At 54.6% G+C, this 20,156-nt stretch overlaps 1 protein-coding gene across 5 annotated transcripts in view; it reads right to left on the minus strand.

The window, feature by feature from the left end:
- Window positions 1–1,631: 1,631 nt before the first annotated feature.
- ABCB9 (ATP binding cassette subfamily B member 9) overlaps window positions 1,632–20,156 on the minus strand; it is a 37,440-nt gene continuing 18,915 nt past the window's right edge. For 4 of the 5 annotated variants that reach the window (XM_057746655.1, XM_057746657.1, XM_057746658.1 and 1 more), the window contains 10 exons: window positions 18,013–18,127; window positions 17,313–17,443; window positions 16,146–16,351; window positions 13,786–13,983; window positions 12,361–12,489; window positions 10,299–10,487; window positions 9,635–9,808; window positions 7,345–7,504; window positions 5,167–5,303; window positions 1,632–2,849 (listed from right to left, as the gene is read on the minus strand). In XM_057746655.1, coding sequence (XP_057602638.1) covers window positions 2,589–2,849; window positions 5,167–5,303; window positions 7,345–7,504; window positions 9,635–9,808; window positions 10,299–10,487; window positions 12,361–12,489; window positions 13,786–13,983; window positions 16,146–16,351; window positions 17,313–17,443; window positions 18,013–18,127 — 1,700 coding nt within the window. In that variant the 3' untranslated portion in view covers window positions 1,632–2,588. The remainder of the gene's footprint in view (window positions 2,850–5,166; window positions 5,304–7,344; window positions 7,505–9,634; window positions 9,809–10,298; window positions 10,488–12,360; window positions 12,490–13,785; window positions 13,984–16,145; window positions 16,352–17,312; window positions 17,444–18,012; window positions 18,128–20,156) is intronic. The other variant, XM_057746660.1, reaches the window with a different exon arrangement.

The following is a 20,156-nucleotide window of genomic DNA, read 5'->3' on the forward strand; positions in this document are numbered from 1 at the left end:
CCGTGAGTGTGACCTTACTTGGAAAAAGGGTCTTGGTAGATATGATTCAGAATCTCAAGATGAGATCATCCTGGTTTATCCACATGGGCTCAAAATCCAATGATGAATGTCCTTATAAGAGAAAGGCAGAGGGAGATTTGAGATGCACAGGGAAGAAGGCCATGGGATGACAGAGGCAGAGATGGGAGGGATGCAGCCACAAGCCAGGAACACCTGCAGCCTCCTGAAGCAGGAAGGATCCTCCCCTAGAGCCTTCGGAGGGAGTACGGCCCTGCTGACACCTCGATGTCAGACTTCTGGCCTCCAGAACTGGGAGAGAATAAGCTTCTGTTGTTTTAAGTCACCCGGTTTGTGGTCATTTGTTACAGCGGCCACGGGAAACCAATATACTCTCCTCCAAGCACCTCCTCCTCCCCCCGCCCCCCGGCCCCTGGCAGGAGGTTTAATCTGTCCTTCCATTCTTCCATCCTTGCGACACAACCCCCTTTACAGGTGAGAGCACTGAGGCTCAGAGAGGGGAAGATAAGCAGGGAAGCCCATTACAGCTGTCTCAACTTTTCTTCTGCCTGAATTGAGCTCACCTGTGTATCTTCTTGGTTTTTTTTTTTGTTTTTTTTCTTCACAGCGTTTAAAAATTTGTATTTATTTTTATCATGAAATGCTAAGCATAGCAAAAGAGTCCAGATAATATAATGCCCTGCAACTTTTTCATTCCCTGCTCTTTGGGGTTTAGCTGTGGGGTCTTGGCTGTGTGGTGTAGGGAAAATCAACCTCTCTGAGCTTCAGATTCCTCAGCTTTAAAACGGGGAGAGGACTGGTTGTTGTGAGGATTAAATGAGAACAGACGCTAAGCACCTGGTATCTCTTGGATTCCACCTCAAACCCCCACCTCGGGACCCAGTTCTCAGGCTCATGATGGCTTCTTCAGGAGGGAGGCAGAGGGTCCTGGATAAATAAGATTCTCAGGGCAGGTCCAAGCCCCTGAGGGCAAGCAGGGGACCCAGCTGGTCATAGTCTGGGTCTCAGGCCTCGGTTTATTTGGCAGGAAAATGGGTACATGGCCGACATGGAGGTGGTATATGCAGTGTGACTGTACCAGTAGTTAAAATATTAAAATACTTCTCTGCCAGTTGGTAACAGCCACTGCCCCAGCCCCCACCCCGGGACCCCAGACTTCCACACAATCCGGCAAATAAGAACCACCACCAGGAGGTCTTTCTGTGTCCAGTGCTAAGCCTCTCTTCTGATTGAGCTGTTCCGTTCTGGGTAATATTTCTCGGCGCCTTGGGCTGGTGGGCGTGGGGTGCCCCGTCCCTGATGGAAAAAAACAGGTGGCATTTGCTAGGTCTCAGTTTTCCCAAGAGGCACAGAAGCCCCAGGGATTTAGAGGAGGCGGGTCTCTAGTACCCTGCACAAGCCCCATGGAGACAGACTGACGGACGTGAATGTCTGCGCCGGGGGTCCTGGGCACGTGAAGGGCACAAAACAGGGCTCCCGGACACTGGGGGGAGGCCCTAGACCACCCAAAGTGTCCCCACAACTACAGCAGAGCTGATTTGATGGAGAGCCCTAACCAGGCGGTGAGGCAGATGGCCCAGGAAGAGGTCAGAGGTCAGGGGTCAGAGGTAGTATACTTTATTGACCAGGTTCTCCCAACATCGTATGACCCCCCCACAAGGCCAGGCCTGGGCTTTGCCAGCGTCCTGCCCGCCGGACACGGAAGAGAACGCGACTCCCAAACATCCAAAGGGCCTCAGAACAGCAGAGGGGCGGCGGGGTGGGTGTCGGGGGGCGGCTGCCAGCCGGGGGGTGGGGGGAGGGGCTCAAGCTGGGTGCTGGGCGGGGGACACCCCGAGGCTCTGGGAGGCCCGGCCAGCCCCTCACTCCCCCACTTAAGGTCTGTAGTGGTTCACAGTGAGACTGGCTTAGATTTGGGGGGCGGCGGGGTGACAGGCAGGCAGGCGCCTTCCACTCCCTGCCCACCCTTGGCCTGACTCACGAAGCTGGGGGGAGGGAGAGATGGGGAGTCCCCTCCCCGTGTCCCCCACTCTGGGGCAGGGAGGCCCCTTCTCTCCAGGGGCAAAGGGGAGAGGCCTAGTCCTCCCTGACATCCCCCAGGCTCTTAGGAAGGGTCGTTCGTTCCCGGCTCAGAAGTCTCTAGAGCATCTCAGTGAACCTGCCCATCACTACTCCCAATTAGAAAAATGGTCTTGAAATCTAGGAGTTGATTGGGGCCCATCAGAACCAAGCAGTAAAAAACCTGGTTGGGATCTTGGTTTAAAAAGGTAGCTCTACCTTCGCTCAGAAGCCTTGGGAGACCAGCTGGAGAGACCAGTAGTGTCTCTGCTGTCCAGACTGGAGGGGGTGGCTCATGGCAGCAGGGGGCTGGTGGTGGCCCGGGGAACAGGGCGGGAACGGGATGGGGGGGGATGGGGGGGAGATGCAGGAAGCCGTGACACGTGGGACAGGCAGGTGGCCCTCCAGGGCCTGGGCTCAGAGGGCAGCGGGGGCGGCCAGGGGCCCCCGTGGGCACATCTGCCAGGTGGGCACCGGGGCCTTCGCCCCATGGGGAGAGGCAGGGCCCGCGGTCAGGCCTTGTGACTGTCGTTGCCCGGCAGCTCCCTGGGGCCGGCTGTGTAGTCCGAGGCGGGCTCGAGCCCCAGCATCTGCCGCTGCACCAGCCTGGCGTAGAGGCCGCCCTGGGCCAGCAGCTGCTGGTGTGTGCCCTGCTGCACCACGCGGCCCTTGTCCAGCACCACGATGAGGTGTGCCCGCTCGACCGTGCTCAGCCGGTGCGCGATGATCAGCACCGTGTGCCTCTGCAGGTTGCCGTGGATGGCCTGCTGGATCTGCGGGAACAGGAGGGCGCCGGCTCACACGGGCACCGCCGCCACCCACTGCCCCGCCCCGCCCTGGCCCGGATCCCAGATCCACCGCATCCTACGGGTGCCCAGCTTCTCCCAGCCTTCCTCGCTTGCAAAGCCAGGGCGTGCAAAGGACCCGCTTCCTGTCCACAGAGAACAGAGCTCAGAGCCTGACACAGGGCAGTGCTGGACGAATGACAGAGGGGCCCCTAACACGGTCGCCTCCTGGTCTTCCTGCTCCTTCCTCTAACCTTGGCCTTGGTTAATGGTCTCACCATCAGCCCCGAAGCTCTTGCCGACAAAACCAGGCATCACCTGCTTCCTCATCCTTCCCTCATCACCCGAGTCCGACCCATCAGCTGGTGCTGTAACTCCATCCCCCCAGTGTGTCTCTGCGCATCTTCCCACCTCTGCCACCTTTCCTTCTAGCCTGGATGCCTGCAAAGTTCCCGCCCTGCTCCCGCCCATTCCCCACGTGGATTTAGCACTTTGAATCAGTTCTCGTTGAACTCCAAGCCCTCAGAGAGCTTCTTGTCCCATGTGGGATAAAATCCAAACTCCCGGGCGAGTTTCAGGGCCGTGGAACTATTATTTTGCATAACACGACATTCTACATTTGTCAAAACCCGTGGAATCTGCAACACAAACAGTGACCCCTAATGTGAACCGTGGCCTTGAGTTAGTAATAATGCGTGAATACCAGCTCGTCAACTGGAACCCGTGTACCACTAACGCAAGGTGTTCACAGGTGGCACTGTGGTGGGGGAGGGGGGTATATGGGAACTCTGTACTTTCTGCTCCGTTTTCTTTAAACCTAAACCTGCTCTAAAAAAAGAAAATCTATTAATGGAAAAAATCCAAACTCCTTTCTAGGGCCTGAGGAGCTCGTGTCCCCCTGCCTCTGTCCTTGCCTCACTCTGTACAACCCCCACTCACCAGCCACACTGACCTTGGGGCTTGGCTGTGGACCTGCTCCGGGTCTTTGCCCCCACCGTCCCCTCTTCCTGGGATGCTCTTACCCAGACCCCTGCTGGCTGTCTCCTTTCCTTTCTGGTCTCAGCTCAAGTGGTCCCTGATGACCACGGTTCTATTGGCATGAACTGCAGAATTCTTAGCACGTGTGACCCCATCCAAACCCTGCATGAAGACAGCCACACTCCAGGGGGACTTCTGCAGTGCAAAGCCTTGTCACTAGGACGGCCCCAGCCCCTAAACGCCCAGCACTGCCAGGAGAATTGACTGTTCTCAACATCACCTGACGGTGGGCCCCAAGCTCCCTTTCTTAGAGCATTTACCAAAAAGGGCTTGTAATTGTAAAACCTCCTTCTGTCCCCTGGAGATATACATGCAAATCTCCTAAAACACAGGAATGTTTTCTTCAAGGACCTGAATGCCACCTCAACATAACCATGGGAAGGACAGGGCCCCCGTCTCCCAGTCTGGGTGGAGGATGGAATCCTAATGCCAGTGGTTGCGCACTGCCGGCCAGCAGACCTGGGAACGACTGTGCCTGCACTGTTCAGCCCTTGGCGAGCTTCCCCCGATCCCCCGCTCTTGCCCCCTCCCTGTGCCCTCAATCTCCCTTTGAAACCCTCCGTCATCACAATCACCCCTGCACAAATCGGAATGGGGCTCAGCTCTTTTCCCTACTGACAGTGGCTACTGGATAGAATCTGTTTTCCCGGCTTTAAATAACGTCCAGCAGTGTTTCTCTTTGACAACAGCGACCCTCCCCTCAATCTCCCTATCACAGGACTGTTTCATTTTCTGCGTAGCACAGGCCCCCCGTAGCACATGCTTGTCTCCTTGTTGTCTATCTCGTCCCCTGGGCTGGAAACGCTTTGCAAGCAGAAGCCAATGTAACCCCTGTGCCTAGAACAGCGCCTGGTGCCCTGGAGGCGCACCTTAAATACCCGTGTAATACATGAATTGATCCATGCAGAGACTGAGGTAGCTGGTCTGCTTCAAGCACACTACGGGACCCTCTTTCCCGATGAAACGAGACTTGGGGTAAGAGACGCGCTCAAGTTACGGGCTGCAGGGCAGAGCTCCTGATCCGGGTCCCACATCTCCTGACTCTAATCCAATTCCATATAATTCAACATCTAGAGCCTGGAGGCTGGGCCAGGGTGGTCAGGCCCTGGGCCTCCTCTGCCCCTGCTCCCTGCCCTCAGCTCCGGAACACCCTCATGCAGGAGGCTGATGGCCTGGGAGAGTCCCTGCGGCCGTCTGCTGGGTGGAGGGGGCCGGGGCCCCCTGGAGCTGCTCCTGCCCCAGCCTCACCCGCCACCCCGCAACTCACCAGGTACTCGCTCTCTGCATCCAGGGCGCTGGTGGCTTCGTCCAGGATGAGAACAGGTGGGTTCCGCACCAGAGCCCGGGCCATGGCCACCCGCTGCTTCTGGCCGCCTGACAGCTGGGCACCCTTCTCCCCAGTCTCTGCGTGGCGGAGGCACAGGGGCAAGAGGGAGGGAGGTGAGGCCGGGCGGCACTGGGGAGGAGCGAGCAGCCCCTGTCTCCACCTTTCCCTGAGGCCACGGGAGCCATGCTCCCCAGGAAAAGGGGGGCCTAAAAGGGCCACTGGCTGGAAACCTCATAGAAGGATGCTCTTCCGCCCTGTTCATAAGAGGCATGCAAATTGCAACTACATGCAATTGGTACCAAGATACTGATGTTTACTTATTAATTTGGTAAAAATCCAAATGTTTGATAACACACTGTGCTGGTGTGGCTGAGGGGAAAGAGGCACTTCCTCGTCTTCCTGGGGTACAGCTGGTGTGGTTCCTGTGCTATAGTGCACACACCTCTGTGTCTATCGGGTTGTGCTGTGGGAGTCCATAGAGCACAGTTACAGAGGCATGACCTTTGGCCCAGCAAACCCATCTCTGTGAATATTTCCTACAGATTCACTTTCTCATGCACAGTGACTCACAGCACTGTTATTGCAAAAAAACCCAAAAAACCAAAAAACCAAAAAACAAACCCCAAACCAAATGTCCATCAATAGGAAACAGGAAATCAGTTATTTTCAAGTAAATTATTATAAAGTCACGCAACAGAATACTATGCAGTAGTTAAAAAAAAAAGGAGCTTTCTAGGTATCAAAATGGAAAGGTCACTTTAAAAAGCCAGGTACAGGGCTTCCCTGGTAGCACAGTGGTTAAGGATCCACCTGCCAAGGCAGGGGACACAGGTTTGATCCCTGGTCCAGGAAAATCCCACATGCCGTGGAGCAACTAAGCCCGTGTGCCACAACTACTGAACCTGTGCTCTAGAGCCCATGAGCCACAACTAATGAGCCTGTTCATCACAACTACTGAAGCCCATGTGCCACAACTATTGAGCCTGTGCTGTAGAGTCCATGAGCCACAACTATTGAGCCCATGTGCTGCAACTACTGAAGCCCATGTGCCTAGAGCCCGTGCTCCTCAACAAGAGAAGCCACCGCAACGAGAAGCCCACACACCGCAACGAAGAGTAGCCCCCACTCACTGCAACTAGAGAAAGCCCGCATGCAGCAACAAAGACCCAATGCAGCCAATAAAAATAAATAAATTAATTAATTAATTAATAAAAGCCAGGTGCAGAATAGAAGGTGCTGGGGGTTTTTCTGTAAAAGGGCAGGAGGGAATAAAAATACATATTCACATTTGCATAAAGAAACTCCAAAAGGACGTGTAAGAAGCTAAAAGAAGGGGCTTCCCAGGTGGCACAGTGGTTAAGAATCTGCCTGCTGATGCAGGGGACACAGGTTCGATCCCTGCTCCAGGAAGATTCCCACATGCCACAGAGCAACTAAGCCCGTGTGCCACAACTATAGAGCCTGTGCTTTAGAGCCCGTGAGCCACAACTATTGAGCCCACATGCCGCAACTACTGAAGCCCATGTGCCTAGAACCTGTGCTCTGCAACAAGAGAAGCCACAGCAACGAGGAGCCCGTGCACCACAACAAAGAGTAGCCCCGCTTGCAGCAACTAGAGAAAGCCCATGTGCAGCAATGAAGACTCAACACAGCCAATAAAGAAAGAAAGAAAGAAACTAACAGAAGAAGTTTTGGTGGGGCCAGGAGGGAGCTGGCGGTAAAGACTGAGATGAAATGAAACTCTGCATTGGGTATCGTTATGGCTGTTTTTTTAGTTTTCAACTATGTAAATTGCATGAGTTGAAGTTTTTAAATATTTTAAATAAAACTTATAATATATTGTTTAACTTAAATTAAAATATTTATAATATAAAATTAAGCAACTATAATAAATATAATACATATATTCTTTTTAAATAATGTTTTGGAAGTAAACAGAGGTGGTGGCTGTAAAGCATTGTGAATGTACTAAATACTACTAAACTGTTCACTTTAAAATACAGTAGTTAAGTTTATGTTATGTGAATTTCAGCTGGCAGAGGACAATGCGTAAGTCAGGCTTGCATCCCTGAGGGTGGACCTCCAGGAGTGGTGGAGGTGATGCTCCGGGCCCTGTACCTGTATTGTAGCCATCTTGGAGCTCCATGATGAAGCCGTGGGCGTTGGCCTTCTGCGCGGCCTCCACCACCACCTCGAAGGGCACGGTGGGTAGGCCGTAGGAGATGTTGTCTGTGATGGAGCGGGCGAACAGCACCGGCTCCTGGCTCACCAGGGAGATCTGTGGAGGAGGAAGGATGGGGTGTGAGAGGCCAGGAACACATCTGCCCAGCTGTCACCAGGAACCTCGCCAGCCCCCGGCCTGAGTGACGCCGGGGCCTCTGGTCTGAAATCTGATCAGGGCCCGCAGCCGGCTGCTGCATTCAGCTGCCTCTCTTCTTTCCAAACAGTGGAGTCCACTTTCTGCACGAGCCCTCAGCCTCCCTGACCCACACACTGGAGCCCTGCTAAGCTTGCTGCTCTGGGCCAAGCCAAGCTCCCTGACCTCCGAGACAGAGCTCACTGGCTGCCCCTGACCTGGAAGAAAAGAGAAAGAGTGTGGAGTGTAACTTTGTGAGTGAGTCTGCCCATGGCAGGAGGCACGAGGCCGCAGCGGGCCCAGGTCTCAAGGGCCTCCCTGGCTGATACCCCCTCCCCATAAGAGAACAACTGAAAGGAGCTGCTGTCTCACGGTCCCAGTTTTAGGAATCTGTATGTAGCTGGAGGATATCACTGCAATACTGTAAATGGCAGAAAAGGGGAAAAAAAGAAAATCTGTCCATAAATTGAGGATTGATTAAATGATTACAGCGTACCCATAAAACCAAACTATAATACACATATCATGATTCTATTTTTGTTAAAAAGTGCATGTGGCTTTATTATATAGATATGTTTCTATAAAGATAGGAAACATGTTGGAAAGGATATTGACTGAACTGCTAACGCTGGTTCCCGCCACAGGGTGGAGTTCAAAAGGTGAAGTCTTTGTTATAAAATCATCTGAATGTATGGGAATATGGTTAGGTTGTTGAGTTTCACTGCTTTGGGTTTATGAAGATTAAAATTTTAAATTTAAAGAGAGGGTATTCATAGAAGAGAAAATCCAAATGGTCAATAAACATATGAAAAGGGACTTAATATTTTTAGTCACCAGGAAAATGCAAAAGACCTCTTGACTGAATTACCTCTGAATACTCACCAATTGGTACAGATTCAGGACTGGCAATATTAACTGTCTGAGAAGATTAAGTGTCTGAGTGTATTAACTATCACAAAGCCTGAACAGCTCTTTCCAGGAACCACTTCCAGAACTCTGGTGGGCAGCAACCTGGTGGTGGCACACGTGGGACCACTTCTCCACCATCTATCCCTGGTTATATACACATAGGTGGGAAGATTTTACCATCTGTGGCCTTCACCAGCATCTACGACTGGCCAGAAGTTCTGGAATCTCTGTGCCAACTCTCAGGCTCTCACATAAGTTAATGTTTATAGATGATGTAAATGGTATCTGCTTAATAGTTGGTGTTTTCTGTATAGTGTGCAACCTGAACAACCGTCCAGGGCATCCCTGCTCTTATGCCAGCACAGGATCAGGTGTTGAGTCTACTTTTCTGAGAGGATTACCAAAAACTGTAAGGTCATGAATAGCCTCCTTTAAGTATTGGAGATAATTAAATGTAGAACAACCTGAGCTCTCATTCACTGCTAGTGGGAATGTGAAGTGTATTAAAAAAAAAAAAGTAAACCACCTTAATGGCAGTAACAACTAAAGTTGAGGCTCTGGGAGAACCTACCCACCCATGTGCACTGTGATACGGACAAAACTGTCCATCTAGATATTGTTGGTAATAGTAAAAAACCAGGAAACAACCCAAATAACCATCAAGAACAGAATGTGTAAATGGACTGTGACATGTTTACACAGTGGATTATCTACCAGCAATGAAAATGAATGAACTACAAACACAGCCTCAACCTGGAAAACTCACAAATAATTTTAAGTGGAAGAAACAAGGCACAAAGAATACACATTATGATTCCTGCCAGATGAAGTTCAAAACTAGCAAAACACAGCTGCGCTGTCTGGGGAGGCACACAGAGATGGGGAAACAAAAGAAAAGCAAGAAAACGATGATCGTGAAAGTCAGGCAAGACATTGCTTCTTGAGGGGAAGAGAAAGGGCATATGGGGGCTTCTGAGGGGCTGGGAGGTTCTATCTCTTGAAGTGGGTGGTGTTACATTGGTGATAATCCTTTGAACTGTACATGTGTCTTGAGCCCTCTTCCTCGCATCTTTGTTAGCGCTCGCGGGACAGAGGTCAGACAAGGAAAGGGTGGAGGAGGGCAGCAAAGGCCCGTGCACGTACCACTCGGTGCAAGTACTTGTGGTCATAGGCGCTGATGGGCTTCCCGTCCAGCAGCACGCGGCCCCCTTCCAGGGGGTAGAAGTTCTCCAGGATGTTGACGCAGGAACTCTTCCCACTGCCCGACGGCCCCACGAGCGCAGTCACCTTTCCTGGGGACAGGCTGAAGGAGACATTCTGCAAGGAACACACAGAGATGGTGTGGAGCCACTGGCTCAGATGCTCTAGCTTCAGATGCAGGCGGGTACCCTTCCCAGCCTGCCTCCCTGCCGCGGCCTGAATACTCTCCTTTCTAGGATTTGGCAGCACTCTTATACTTGTCTGCTTTGCCTGGAATGTTCTTTCTGCAGAGAGCCATCGGCTGGCTCCTGCTCCTTGTTTATGTCTCATATCAAATATCACCTCCTCCGAGAAGCATGCCTTGACTGCTAATACCATCTTGACAGACTACCCCGATTTATTCCCTTCCTAGCACTTATCCAGGAATCCTTTTGTTAATGATCTGTCTCCCCCAATTAGAGCCCAAACTCCAGGAGGGGAGGGACTCTGCCTTTCACGTTCCTGGCTGCATTGCCATGGCCTGGCCGGTAGGAAACGGGATGAAAGAAAGGATGATTGGGGGCTGGTGGGGGGAAGGGGGGGAGTGATGGCTTGGGCCCTCTCTCACCTGCAAGACTTGGGTGTGGGGCCGAGTACGGTAGGTGAAGGTCACGTTTTCAAAGTCCACCCGGCCCTCCAGGTGGTCGGGGGCCAAGTTCCCATCATGCACCATGGTTGGCTGCCGGTCAATGAACTCGAACACCTTCTCTGCGGCCCCCACTCCTTGCATCAGGCCACTGTAGACGGAGCCCACGGACTGCGGGAGGAGTAGACACACGCTCCTGACCCATCGACACCCCAATCCTAGGACCGCCCCCCGCCATGGTGCCGGAGAGCTGAAGGGGGTGTGGAGAGAGCAAGAACACAGCAGCAATTCTGGGGGGGGGGGCCATGCCCAAAGGAGGCTGCCGGAGCCCCACCTGCAGCAGATCATGGCAGTGATGAAAAAAAGAGGGCAGCGATGATAAAGACCGATGCCTTGTGTCACAGCTAAACCTCACCCCGTCCAGCAGAGTAGGTGTATCACCCCCCAGAGGAGGGAACGGAAGCTCACAGAAGTTAAATGAACCAGACAGAATGTGGCAGAACAGGAATCGGACCTTCCTCTTTCAGCTGCCACAGAATTTTAAAATTTTAATTTAAAAAATGACCCTGAATTTATGCTATACATCTCCTTGGTAACAATGTACACAAGGGTAAGTGTGAATAAAGACTCATTTTACTGAGCACTTACATATGGTACGAGGTAGGTTCTATCATTATCTCCTTTGATATGGAAACTGAAGCACAGAGAGCTCAAGTAACTTCCCCCAGGTCACACAGCTGGGAAGTGGCAGAGCCAGGACTCGAACCCAGGCACATCTGGCTCCTGAGTTCAGGCCCTTATGAGCTGTGATTGCGGGTCCTGGTTGATGAAATGGGGGTAATATCAGCACCAGGGTCATAGTTCTGTGAAGACAGTGCTCAGCACAGAGTAAGCCCTCAATACACCAGAGCTACGGCTATTACCGTAACATCCAGATATGATAATTCACATTAAGATACAAATGCTGTGTAGAAGTTGTCCTTTGTGCCTCATCCCAGAGGTGGCCCCAGTTATCAGAGTCCTTTCTCTGTGCTTTTACAAACACATGCACATACGTGATTAAGTAATTCTGAAATGAAAGAAACCACAAATGGGATCAAACCATCCCTATGACTCAGGGATTAGCTTTTTCACTAACAGCGTGTCTGAGGGTTCTTTCCAGGCCAGTGCACGCAGCTCCACCTCATTTCTGTGGCTGCTGCCTAGTTTTCATAGCACAGATAGACCGTTTCTGGACTACAGATGTACTGTATTCACCCAGTCGCTGGTTGACGGGCATTCAACTTTTCACCATTATAAACAACGCCACACTGAACATCCTCGGAGACACATCTATGCCCACTGGTGAGGATGTTTCTGAAGCATGGATTCCTAGGCGCTGATTCAAGTGACACCGCATGGATGACTGTAGCTGATGCAAAGCGCCATCTGCAGCAGGTGCTAACCCGCCCCTCCCCGCCACACACACACATTTTAGAGGTTCATCACTGCAGGACACAGAAGCTCAACCTCAATGCTGGAGGGCTTTGTGGGGGGTAGGAGGCAAGAGAAGCACGCCAAGCACCCTGCAGCAGTGACTGATGGCAGCTGGGGCACATGCACCCCAGCTCTCAGGACCTGCTGGTGGGGGGACCAAATGAACACACAATCTATTTAAAAAAAACAAACAAACCCACTCTGCTCTTTTTCCATGAAGCTACTCTTTAAAGTGGGTTAAAACAGTCAGACCATCTGGCTCTGAACTTGGTTCCCCTACAAACGTGGTGGGCAAGTCGTCTAACCACGCTGAGCCTCGGCTTCTTTTTCCAGGAAGAGGGGACTGCAGTAGCACTGACACCTCGCCCGGCGCGCTCAGGAGCATCTTCTGAAATAAGCTCTGTCTTTGCTCCGTAAATGGAGTTGCCGTCCCTTGTTTGCATTCGTCTCATCATTGGTATCATCCCGTTCTTTAGAAAGAAACAGCACCTCCCGCGGACCCTGGAGCACCCCCATTTAGATCCCTCTCCCTTCTCCCCAGGACCCCCTCCCCCCGCTGGCCCCTCACCTCCATACAATCTCCCAGGACAAACTCGTAGATAATGAAGGAGATGAGGTTACCGCTGGTCATCTGCCCCGAGATGACGAGGTGGCCCCCGTAGTAGAGGATGCTGACCTGGACCACCAGCAGCGTGAGCTGGAGGCAGAGGGGAAGGGGCATGTGAGTCACGGGGGCCTTGGCTCAGACCTTCCTCCCAGGCCCTCCACTCCCTGCCCCACAGGCCGCAGCGGGAGGTGAGAGCAGCTCTGGGCTCCACACTCGCAGCCATAGACTGAGACTCCAGCCAGCAGCAGGGATGGCCTCCCACGAGCTGGGGCCCCTCTGTCACTTACGGTCTCCCTGCCCCCGCCATGGAGTTTTTCCCTGCAAAGGTCCCCAGCTGGAACAGGCCATGAGCCTGGCTGGGAACAAGGCTTTCTTTGTAAGGTCCTGGCACACACATGCAGCCCCTAAGCGCCTCAGTGAGGCCAGACTGGAGCTACTGGTCTTCTCCTCACTGGGAAAAGCATGGTTCAGAGAGGCTGAGTCCACTGGCTAAGGTCACACAGCAAGCCAGGCCAAGCAGACGACGTCTGTGTTTCCATGAAGGAGGGGCTGTGTCCGGGGTGTGCGTGCCTCCTGCCCGCTCTGGGGGAGTGTCTGCGAGAGGAGTAGAACTTGCGTATCCATGACAACCCACTCAGGGTCCCTATTTGCCCCTCCCCATCCCAAGCCAGCATGCTGGGTCAGAACTAGATCCATGGCTGGACCACAGTGCCTTTGCACAAGCGGTGAGAGGTGCCCCTGCTGGTGGGCAGACTGCCAAGAGGCTTAGCTAGCTGAGCTGGATTTCAGGCTCTTCTTCTCCCTGGCTCGGCACTTTTGAGGGGTGGCCTAGCCTGGGGGGACCCAGAAGGTCCTCATCCCCTGCTTCCCCTGTAGACCACCAGTTCCTTCCTCCTCCTAAATTCCAAACCCTCCTCCTTCCTACCCCAGCTGTTCCCTGACAGCCCACCCCCAGCTGTGGCCAGCACACAGCAACAGGACCCAAGTGCTCCTTCTCTAGGAGGGGCTGTAACTCACCCCCAGGGCATGAGCCAGACACTCTAATGGGGCATGTGTGTGGTTGTGACATAGGACCTGCTGGGAAGCAGCTGAGGATGGGCCCCAGCTGGCCTTGGGGTGACTCCCCGCCTTGGCAGGGATGCTCCCCCAGCTGGGAAAAGAAAGCTCCTACCCTGCCACCTCACGCCCAGGTGAGAGGGAAAGAGGAGGTGCCCCATGAGGACATTCACTGAGAGGCTGCATTCCCTTCCAGAAAGATTCTCCGAGGACAAGCAGAAATTTGGGACAAAGTCAAGTGTCACACCAGCATGCAGGGACCTGAGCTAATGTCCTGATCAAGGGGGCCCCCATCTTTGGGTCAGACCTGTCCGGGCCAGGGGCACATACCCCGCTGCCCCAGACGTAGTACATGTAGGCTGCGGCCTCCTTCCTGTTCAGCTTGTACACCTGCTGCAGCTTCCGTGAGTACACCTCCGCCTCCTCCTCCTCGTTGGCAAAGCTCCGGACTGTCTTCATGGCGCTGATGGTTTCCTCGGCCGTGCTGCTGGCTCTGGCCAGGGCATTCTGGACCTCTTTGGAGAGCCTCTATGGGCGGGAGGGGGGACAAGAAGGAGGAGACCCCAAAACAGACAGTCTTACCCTCTGCCTGAGCCCTCAGGCGTCTCTGGGGTTTTCTACCTTTAGCGGCTTCCAGCTCTCTGCAGGGAAATTCCAGGACAAGGGGGTAAGACCCAGCTCCTCTTTCTCCCCCATCTCCATCTAGTTTGGTTTGCTGAACTCAGAGAACAGACTCCAGCTGGGCTCTGGGGGTGAGCTCCTGAGGCATGGGGGGCTGATCATGAACTCGTCTCCAGTGTTCACAGGAGGTTATGCATGACCATACAGTTTTGGATAATCCTGAGAAAAGGGGTCTCAATACCTGGTCCTGTGCTGGCAGAAGAGCAGGGACGCCCTGGATGGTTGTTCAGGTTGTACACTACATAAGAAACACTAACTATTAAGGAAGTATCATTTACATCCAGCAACATACATTAAATTAGGTAAGAGCCTGAGGGTTGGCACAGAGATTCCAGAACTCCTAGCCAAGTTCCAGATGGCGGTGGAGGCCACGGGCTATGAAATCTGCCCGCATCATGTACTTATAACTGGAGATGGATGGCTGAGAAGTGGTTCCAAGTACATGACCACCAGGCTCACTGAAGTTCCAGAAGCAGTCTCTGGGCCTCGCTATTCAGGCTTTGCAATAGTTACCACACTCAGAATCTCACACCAGGCAGAAAGGCTGCCCAGGAGGCCAGGACAAGGTCCTACGTAGGCATGTCCCATGACCCGCGAGTCACGCCCAGGCCATCGGAAGCATGCAGTGTACTCGGGCATCCTGGGAGGAGCCAGGCTGTGCCTTGAGTCACGTCTGGCTGTGGGCAGTGTGTGTGGCTTGTGGCGATGACTTGGTGGCTGTATCCTATACACTCGGGTACAGGTACGAGACTCAGGTGGGGCTTCCTTGAGGCCCCGCCTGGCTGAACTTGAAGGTGGGGCCTGAGATGTGCGCAGAGGTGCGGCTGGTGTGGGGAGCTCCAGGGTTTCCTACCCCCCTCCCAGGGGCTGGCAGGAAGGCAGGAAGGGTGGGGTGGAAGGGAAACGGCTCAGACTCCAACTCATATATTTACTTTTTCTACTCGGGGAGGAAAACAGCGGGGCAGGTGACCCAGAACTGCGGGGGAGAGGGCCCTCCTGGGTGGTGGGCTCTGCCAGAGGTGACACCGGGGGTTGTGGCAAACGGATCATTTGGGGGCTGGCCTCAGGTCACAGGCACCAAGGGTTCCAACTGAGCTGGGGACCCTGAGCTGATCACATGTCCGAGCCCCTGCCCCCGGCAGGCCTGGGTCCCTGGAGAAGGGGCCGCCTGCACCTGTCTGAACCCAGCCTGGCTCCCTTAGGGCTCGGGGCACCCACCGCTGCGGGAAGCAGGAGGAAGGTGAGGCAGGGGCCTAGCTGACAGGCCGAGTCTTCTGACAGAGGCAGTGCCAAGGGGCAGCCGAGGGGACTGCTGCCTGCCCATCACTGCACTGTGGGCAAGGGCCTCGCTCCTGGGGGCCTAGGCCCTATCCCAACATGAACATATAGAAAGAGAATAAACTTTGCACTCGGAGCGAAAACCAAACTTCCCGCAAAGGCCTACACCGTCTGGCCCCCGTCACCTCCCTGTTCTCCCCTCACTCCTGACTCCGGCCTCACCAGCCTCCCTGAGGCTCCGCAAACACACCAAGCACGTTCCCACCTCAGGGCCTTTACACTGGCTGTGCTCTCTGCTTGGCACGTGCTTCCCTGAGATGTCCACCTCTTTACTCAAATGCCATCTTCTCAGAAAGACGTATTTAAAACTGTAACCAGCCCCAATGCTCCCAATCTCTCTCTTGGTTTTTCTCCTTAGCACTTACCATCTTTTACTGTATTACACATTTCCATTATCATTGCTGTTGTTATTTATTGTCTGTCTCTCCTGTTAGAATATAAGCTCCTCGAGGGCAGGGGCCTTGTCTGTTTCATTGATGTATCCCAGTGCCTGGGACATGGTAGGTGCTCGATAAATATTTACTGAATGACTGAATGAACCAGGGAATGAACGCACACCAGCCTCAGGATGAGTCCTTCACTAGCCCCCCGTGGCCCCCCGAGCCCTCCTAAGGGGTCACTCGGGTGCTGCCAGTGCTCACAGACACCAGCGGGGACCAGGCGGGGCCTACCTTGTAGTACTTGCCGTAGATGTCGGACACCATCATGATGATGGGGAAGCCCATGAAGGTGACCAAGGAGAGCTGCCACGAGAGGCTGAACATGAAGACCACCACGCCCGTGACCTTGACCGTGTTCCGCAGGAAGATGTTGATATTCTGGGAGACCAGGTCGCTGACCATGGTGGTGTCCGAGGTGAGGCGGGAGATGAGGTCCCCTGGAACACAGGCAGCTCAGCGCCCACTGCGGCAACAGGGCCACTGCGGGCAGGGCGGGGGACCCTTGGGGCGCTCGGACCTTCTCCACCTTCTGGGTGGGGCGGGGGGGTGGGGGGGCAGAAGAGCAGGTGCCCCTTGAGGGCTGCTCGGAGCCCAGCCTCGTCAGCAGCATCCTGTTTCAGCTTCAGCACCTCTCAGAGCACAGAGGGGGCAGCTGAGGCTCAGGAAGGGGAAGAGGCTTGCTCAGCGCTGCACAGCGTGTCTGTGACTGCGCCAGAGCCGAACCCATGTCTCTCCCTGTCACTGGCAGAGGGGTCACTGCCCTCTTCCCTCAAAGAAACAACAATCTGGGCTGCAGAGGAGAGAGGAGCAGAGAGCCCTTTACGATTAGGCTAAGAGCTTCACAACTGCCCCGTGGCGGGGAGGGGGCGGGGGGAGGCGTAGGGCTACGCCTACTGTTCCCGTCTTACAGAGCAGAAAGCAGAGGCTCCGCGCGGTGAAGTTAGTGACAGGGCTTGCAGTCAGGCTGGCCTGTCTTAGAGCCTGGATCTCAGCCGGATGCTGTAATGTCCACCCTGCCCCGCCCTGCATGCCTGCCCCGCTCACCCCCGTGGGAGCCGGGCCTCTCAGGCCACGGGCCTGGGTAGTCCCGGCCCTTGTGCTTCCCACAAGCCAGTGCGAGATGAGGCCTTGGCTGCTGCAGTGACATCGGGTGGCCTGGCCGGGGTTCTTTAGTGGCCACAGCTCACACCAAAACCTCAGCCAGCAGGCCAGCTCCCCAGGGCTCAGGCAGGGCCAGGGGTCCAAGCCAGCCTCCCGGGCTGTCCCCATCCTGAACCCGACAGCAGGAAAAGCCAGCAGGACTGAGACCACCGACGTACCCATTTAAATCCTCAACGCAAGGCAAGCCCACCAGACCGGGCCCAGCCCCGGGTCACCCGAGGCCCTGGGAGGACCAACCTGTGCGATTCTCGTCAAAGAAGCTCGTCTCCTGAGACACCAGTGAGCGGAAGAGACGGTTTCGAAGGCGAATGTTCAGTCTGGCAAATATGAGGGTAAAAATGCCGCCCCGAATACCTGCGGCAAATGAGCTAATTGCAGATAAGAGATGTTATATATAGCACGACGTCCTTCGGACAACCGAGCACCGCCACCCGCTGCCCCTCCCCCTGCTGGCAGGCGCAGACCGGGCGGGACCCCAGCCTCGAGCCCACCCTCCGGAGCTGGCACCTCCACGGGGTCTCCCTGTTCCCAACAGGAGCCTCCAAGGGAGGGTACGGGGAGGGGGGGGGGACTGCGTTTACTGTGGGGGTGGGACCCAGCTTTACCAGCCAGACCCCCGTCCCTTCCAGAACAGCACAGACAAGGCGGGCCCTTGTTTCCAGCTTGGAAAACAGCCAGGGGTGGGGTGGTGGTGAAAGGGGAACCCCGAGGGCTGAAGCCATTTTTAGGGACAGGAGGGTGTGGCTCTAGGGCGTGGCTCAACCAAATGGGCAGAACGAAGCCCGTTGGGTTGTTGATTACCACAGGGACCAGCTGAGGGACAGGCCCCCAGTGGCATTTCCTGGGCCTCCCTGGCCCATTTTCCTCTCAGGAGCTGGCCCTGCCCTCCCCCCGCACGGCAGGCCGGGGCGGGTGGGGGCAGGGCGTGGGTCGCTACCTGCCGATGGCCAGCACGCACACCACAATGACGGCCGTGCTGAACTGCTCCATGCTCTTCTGGATGACGATGCCGTCGATGGCCCGGCCCGTGTAGTAGGGGAGGAAGGTCTCTCCTGCCGGAGACAGGGCGGGCTCAGGGGGCGTCTGCCACCAGGGAGCCCGTGTCCTTCCTCCTGAGCCTCTGGAGGCCCTCGTACAAGCCACGATGCTTACTCCACCCGTGGGATTTTCTCTCTTGGCAAACTCCTGCTTCTCAGCAGAGCAGGGGCCCCTGACTGCTTAATGCCCCCTCTCTTCAGAGAACGGGAACACAGGAAACGTGGGTTATTTAATCTGTACAGACTGGGCCGTGTTACCATGAGTAATGGCTACCGGGCATCGAGCACACAGAGTCAAGGGGCTCACCCCCTCTGCACGTGAACTCTGAAGGTTGGCCCTGTCATCACCCGCTTTACAGATGAGGAGAGTGGAGCTGCAAAGATGAGCTGAGGCTCGCCCAGCCACACAGCCAAGCAGTGGCTGACAGATGCCGAAGTTCACTTCCTTTTTCTCTTTGGCTGAGGGTTCAGAATCTGAATTCTAGAACCTCAGAAGATGTTGACATTCCGGTTCTGAGCCATGCTGGAAACTGCCACCCCGCCCCTCTTGGTGCGGCACTTTATAGCTTGTCAGATCATTTCTTACGCGTATGTGCTGCTGTACCTTCACAGCAATCCTGGGGTGGGGGTGGGGAGGGAGGGGCCGCGCAGGGACGTCACCCGCATTTCACAGAGGTGCTGAGTAATTTGTCCAAAGTCACACAGCAACTGAGAGGAAGGGCCAGGACTCAAACCCAAACCAGTTTCCAATCTGAGGGCCCGTGTCTTGTGCCTTCCCTCCCAATAACCCGGAATGAATGCCCACTCTCAGCCTATGGAAACAACGGACACGGAATGGAAGGTGGTCCGACCAGGCTGTGCCCCGTTTTCACTGCAGCTCTTTCAGCAGCCATAGCTTGGCTCAGGGCTGGGCATACAGGAGGCGCTCAACAAAGGTCAATGAATGCGCCCTGGGCAGGTCTAGCACGCCCCTCCCTGGTCAGCTCTGCGGGACCGGCTCAGCCAGGACAGCCAGGCCTCCCGTGGGGTTCTGGCGCCCTCTGCTGGTCTCCGCACAGAGCCCACACGGCAGCAGCCTAGAGGGTCTCCGTCTCCCTTGCCTTCGGCCAGATGGGGTCTCCAGCCACCGCTGTGAAGTTCTACCTCAGCTGAATCTCTGCCTCAGTTTACCCACAGGGAAGCAGAGGGCACGGGCAACTCCAGCAGCATTTTGATTTCAGCAAGCACCGGTGATATTAACCACCACGGACGTTTACGGAGCCCTTGCCGGGTGGGGTGCTGTGCTAGGCCGGTATGCAGACCGTTCTGTCCAATCTGCCCAAGAACCAGGTGAAACTCTCCAGTCCACCAGCAAATCCTGCAGCTCCACCTTCAAAACATTTCCAGAATTCACAGCCTCTCCTGCCCCACCCGGGCTCGTCAACCCCTTTGGACTATCTCAGCAAACCGCTGGTTCCCCCTGCTGCCACCTTTGTCCCCATCAGCCTGTTCTCCACTCAGCCGACAGCGGGAACCTGTGAAACCCAAGTCAGATCATCTCATCCAGGGTCAAAGTCAAAGTCTTTATGGTGGCCGACGGCACCCCGCACAACTGGGCCTTGCAACTTCACTGCCTTGTCTTCTACTCTCCCCCCACTCCCTGCTCCCAGCTGTGCTGGCCTCTCTGCTTTTCCTCTAACGATCAGGCACCTTCCTGCCTCAGGACCTTTGCACAGGTTTTTCCCTCTGTCTGGAGCACTGTTACCTTAATAGCTGCTCCCTCATCTCTTTCAAGTCTCAAATGCCTCCCAATAATCCCCTAGGTGTGGTATTATCATTCTTCCCATTTTACAGACAAGGAGACTGAGGTTCAGAGAGGTTAAATCATTTGCCCAAGGTTATTGTAGTTAGGTTGCCATGAATCCATATTAAAGAATCTCAGTGGGAGATACTCAGCACTAAAACTAGATTTTTTTTTCCCTCACAATGGGTGGTTTTTCTTTTAAATTAGGAGATTTCACAATGGGTGATTTTTCTTTTAGATTACAAGATTTCAAGAAAAGCT

This window comes from Hippopotamus amphibius, chromosome 8 (assembly GCF_030028045.1).
Source record: "Hippopotamus amphibius kiboko isolate mHipAmp2 chromosome 8, mHipAmp2.hap2, whole genome shotgun sequence".
Taxonomy (NCBI): Eukaryota; Metazoa; Chordata; class Mammalia; order Artiodactyla; family Hippopotamidae; genus Hippopotamus; species Hippopotamus amphibius.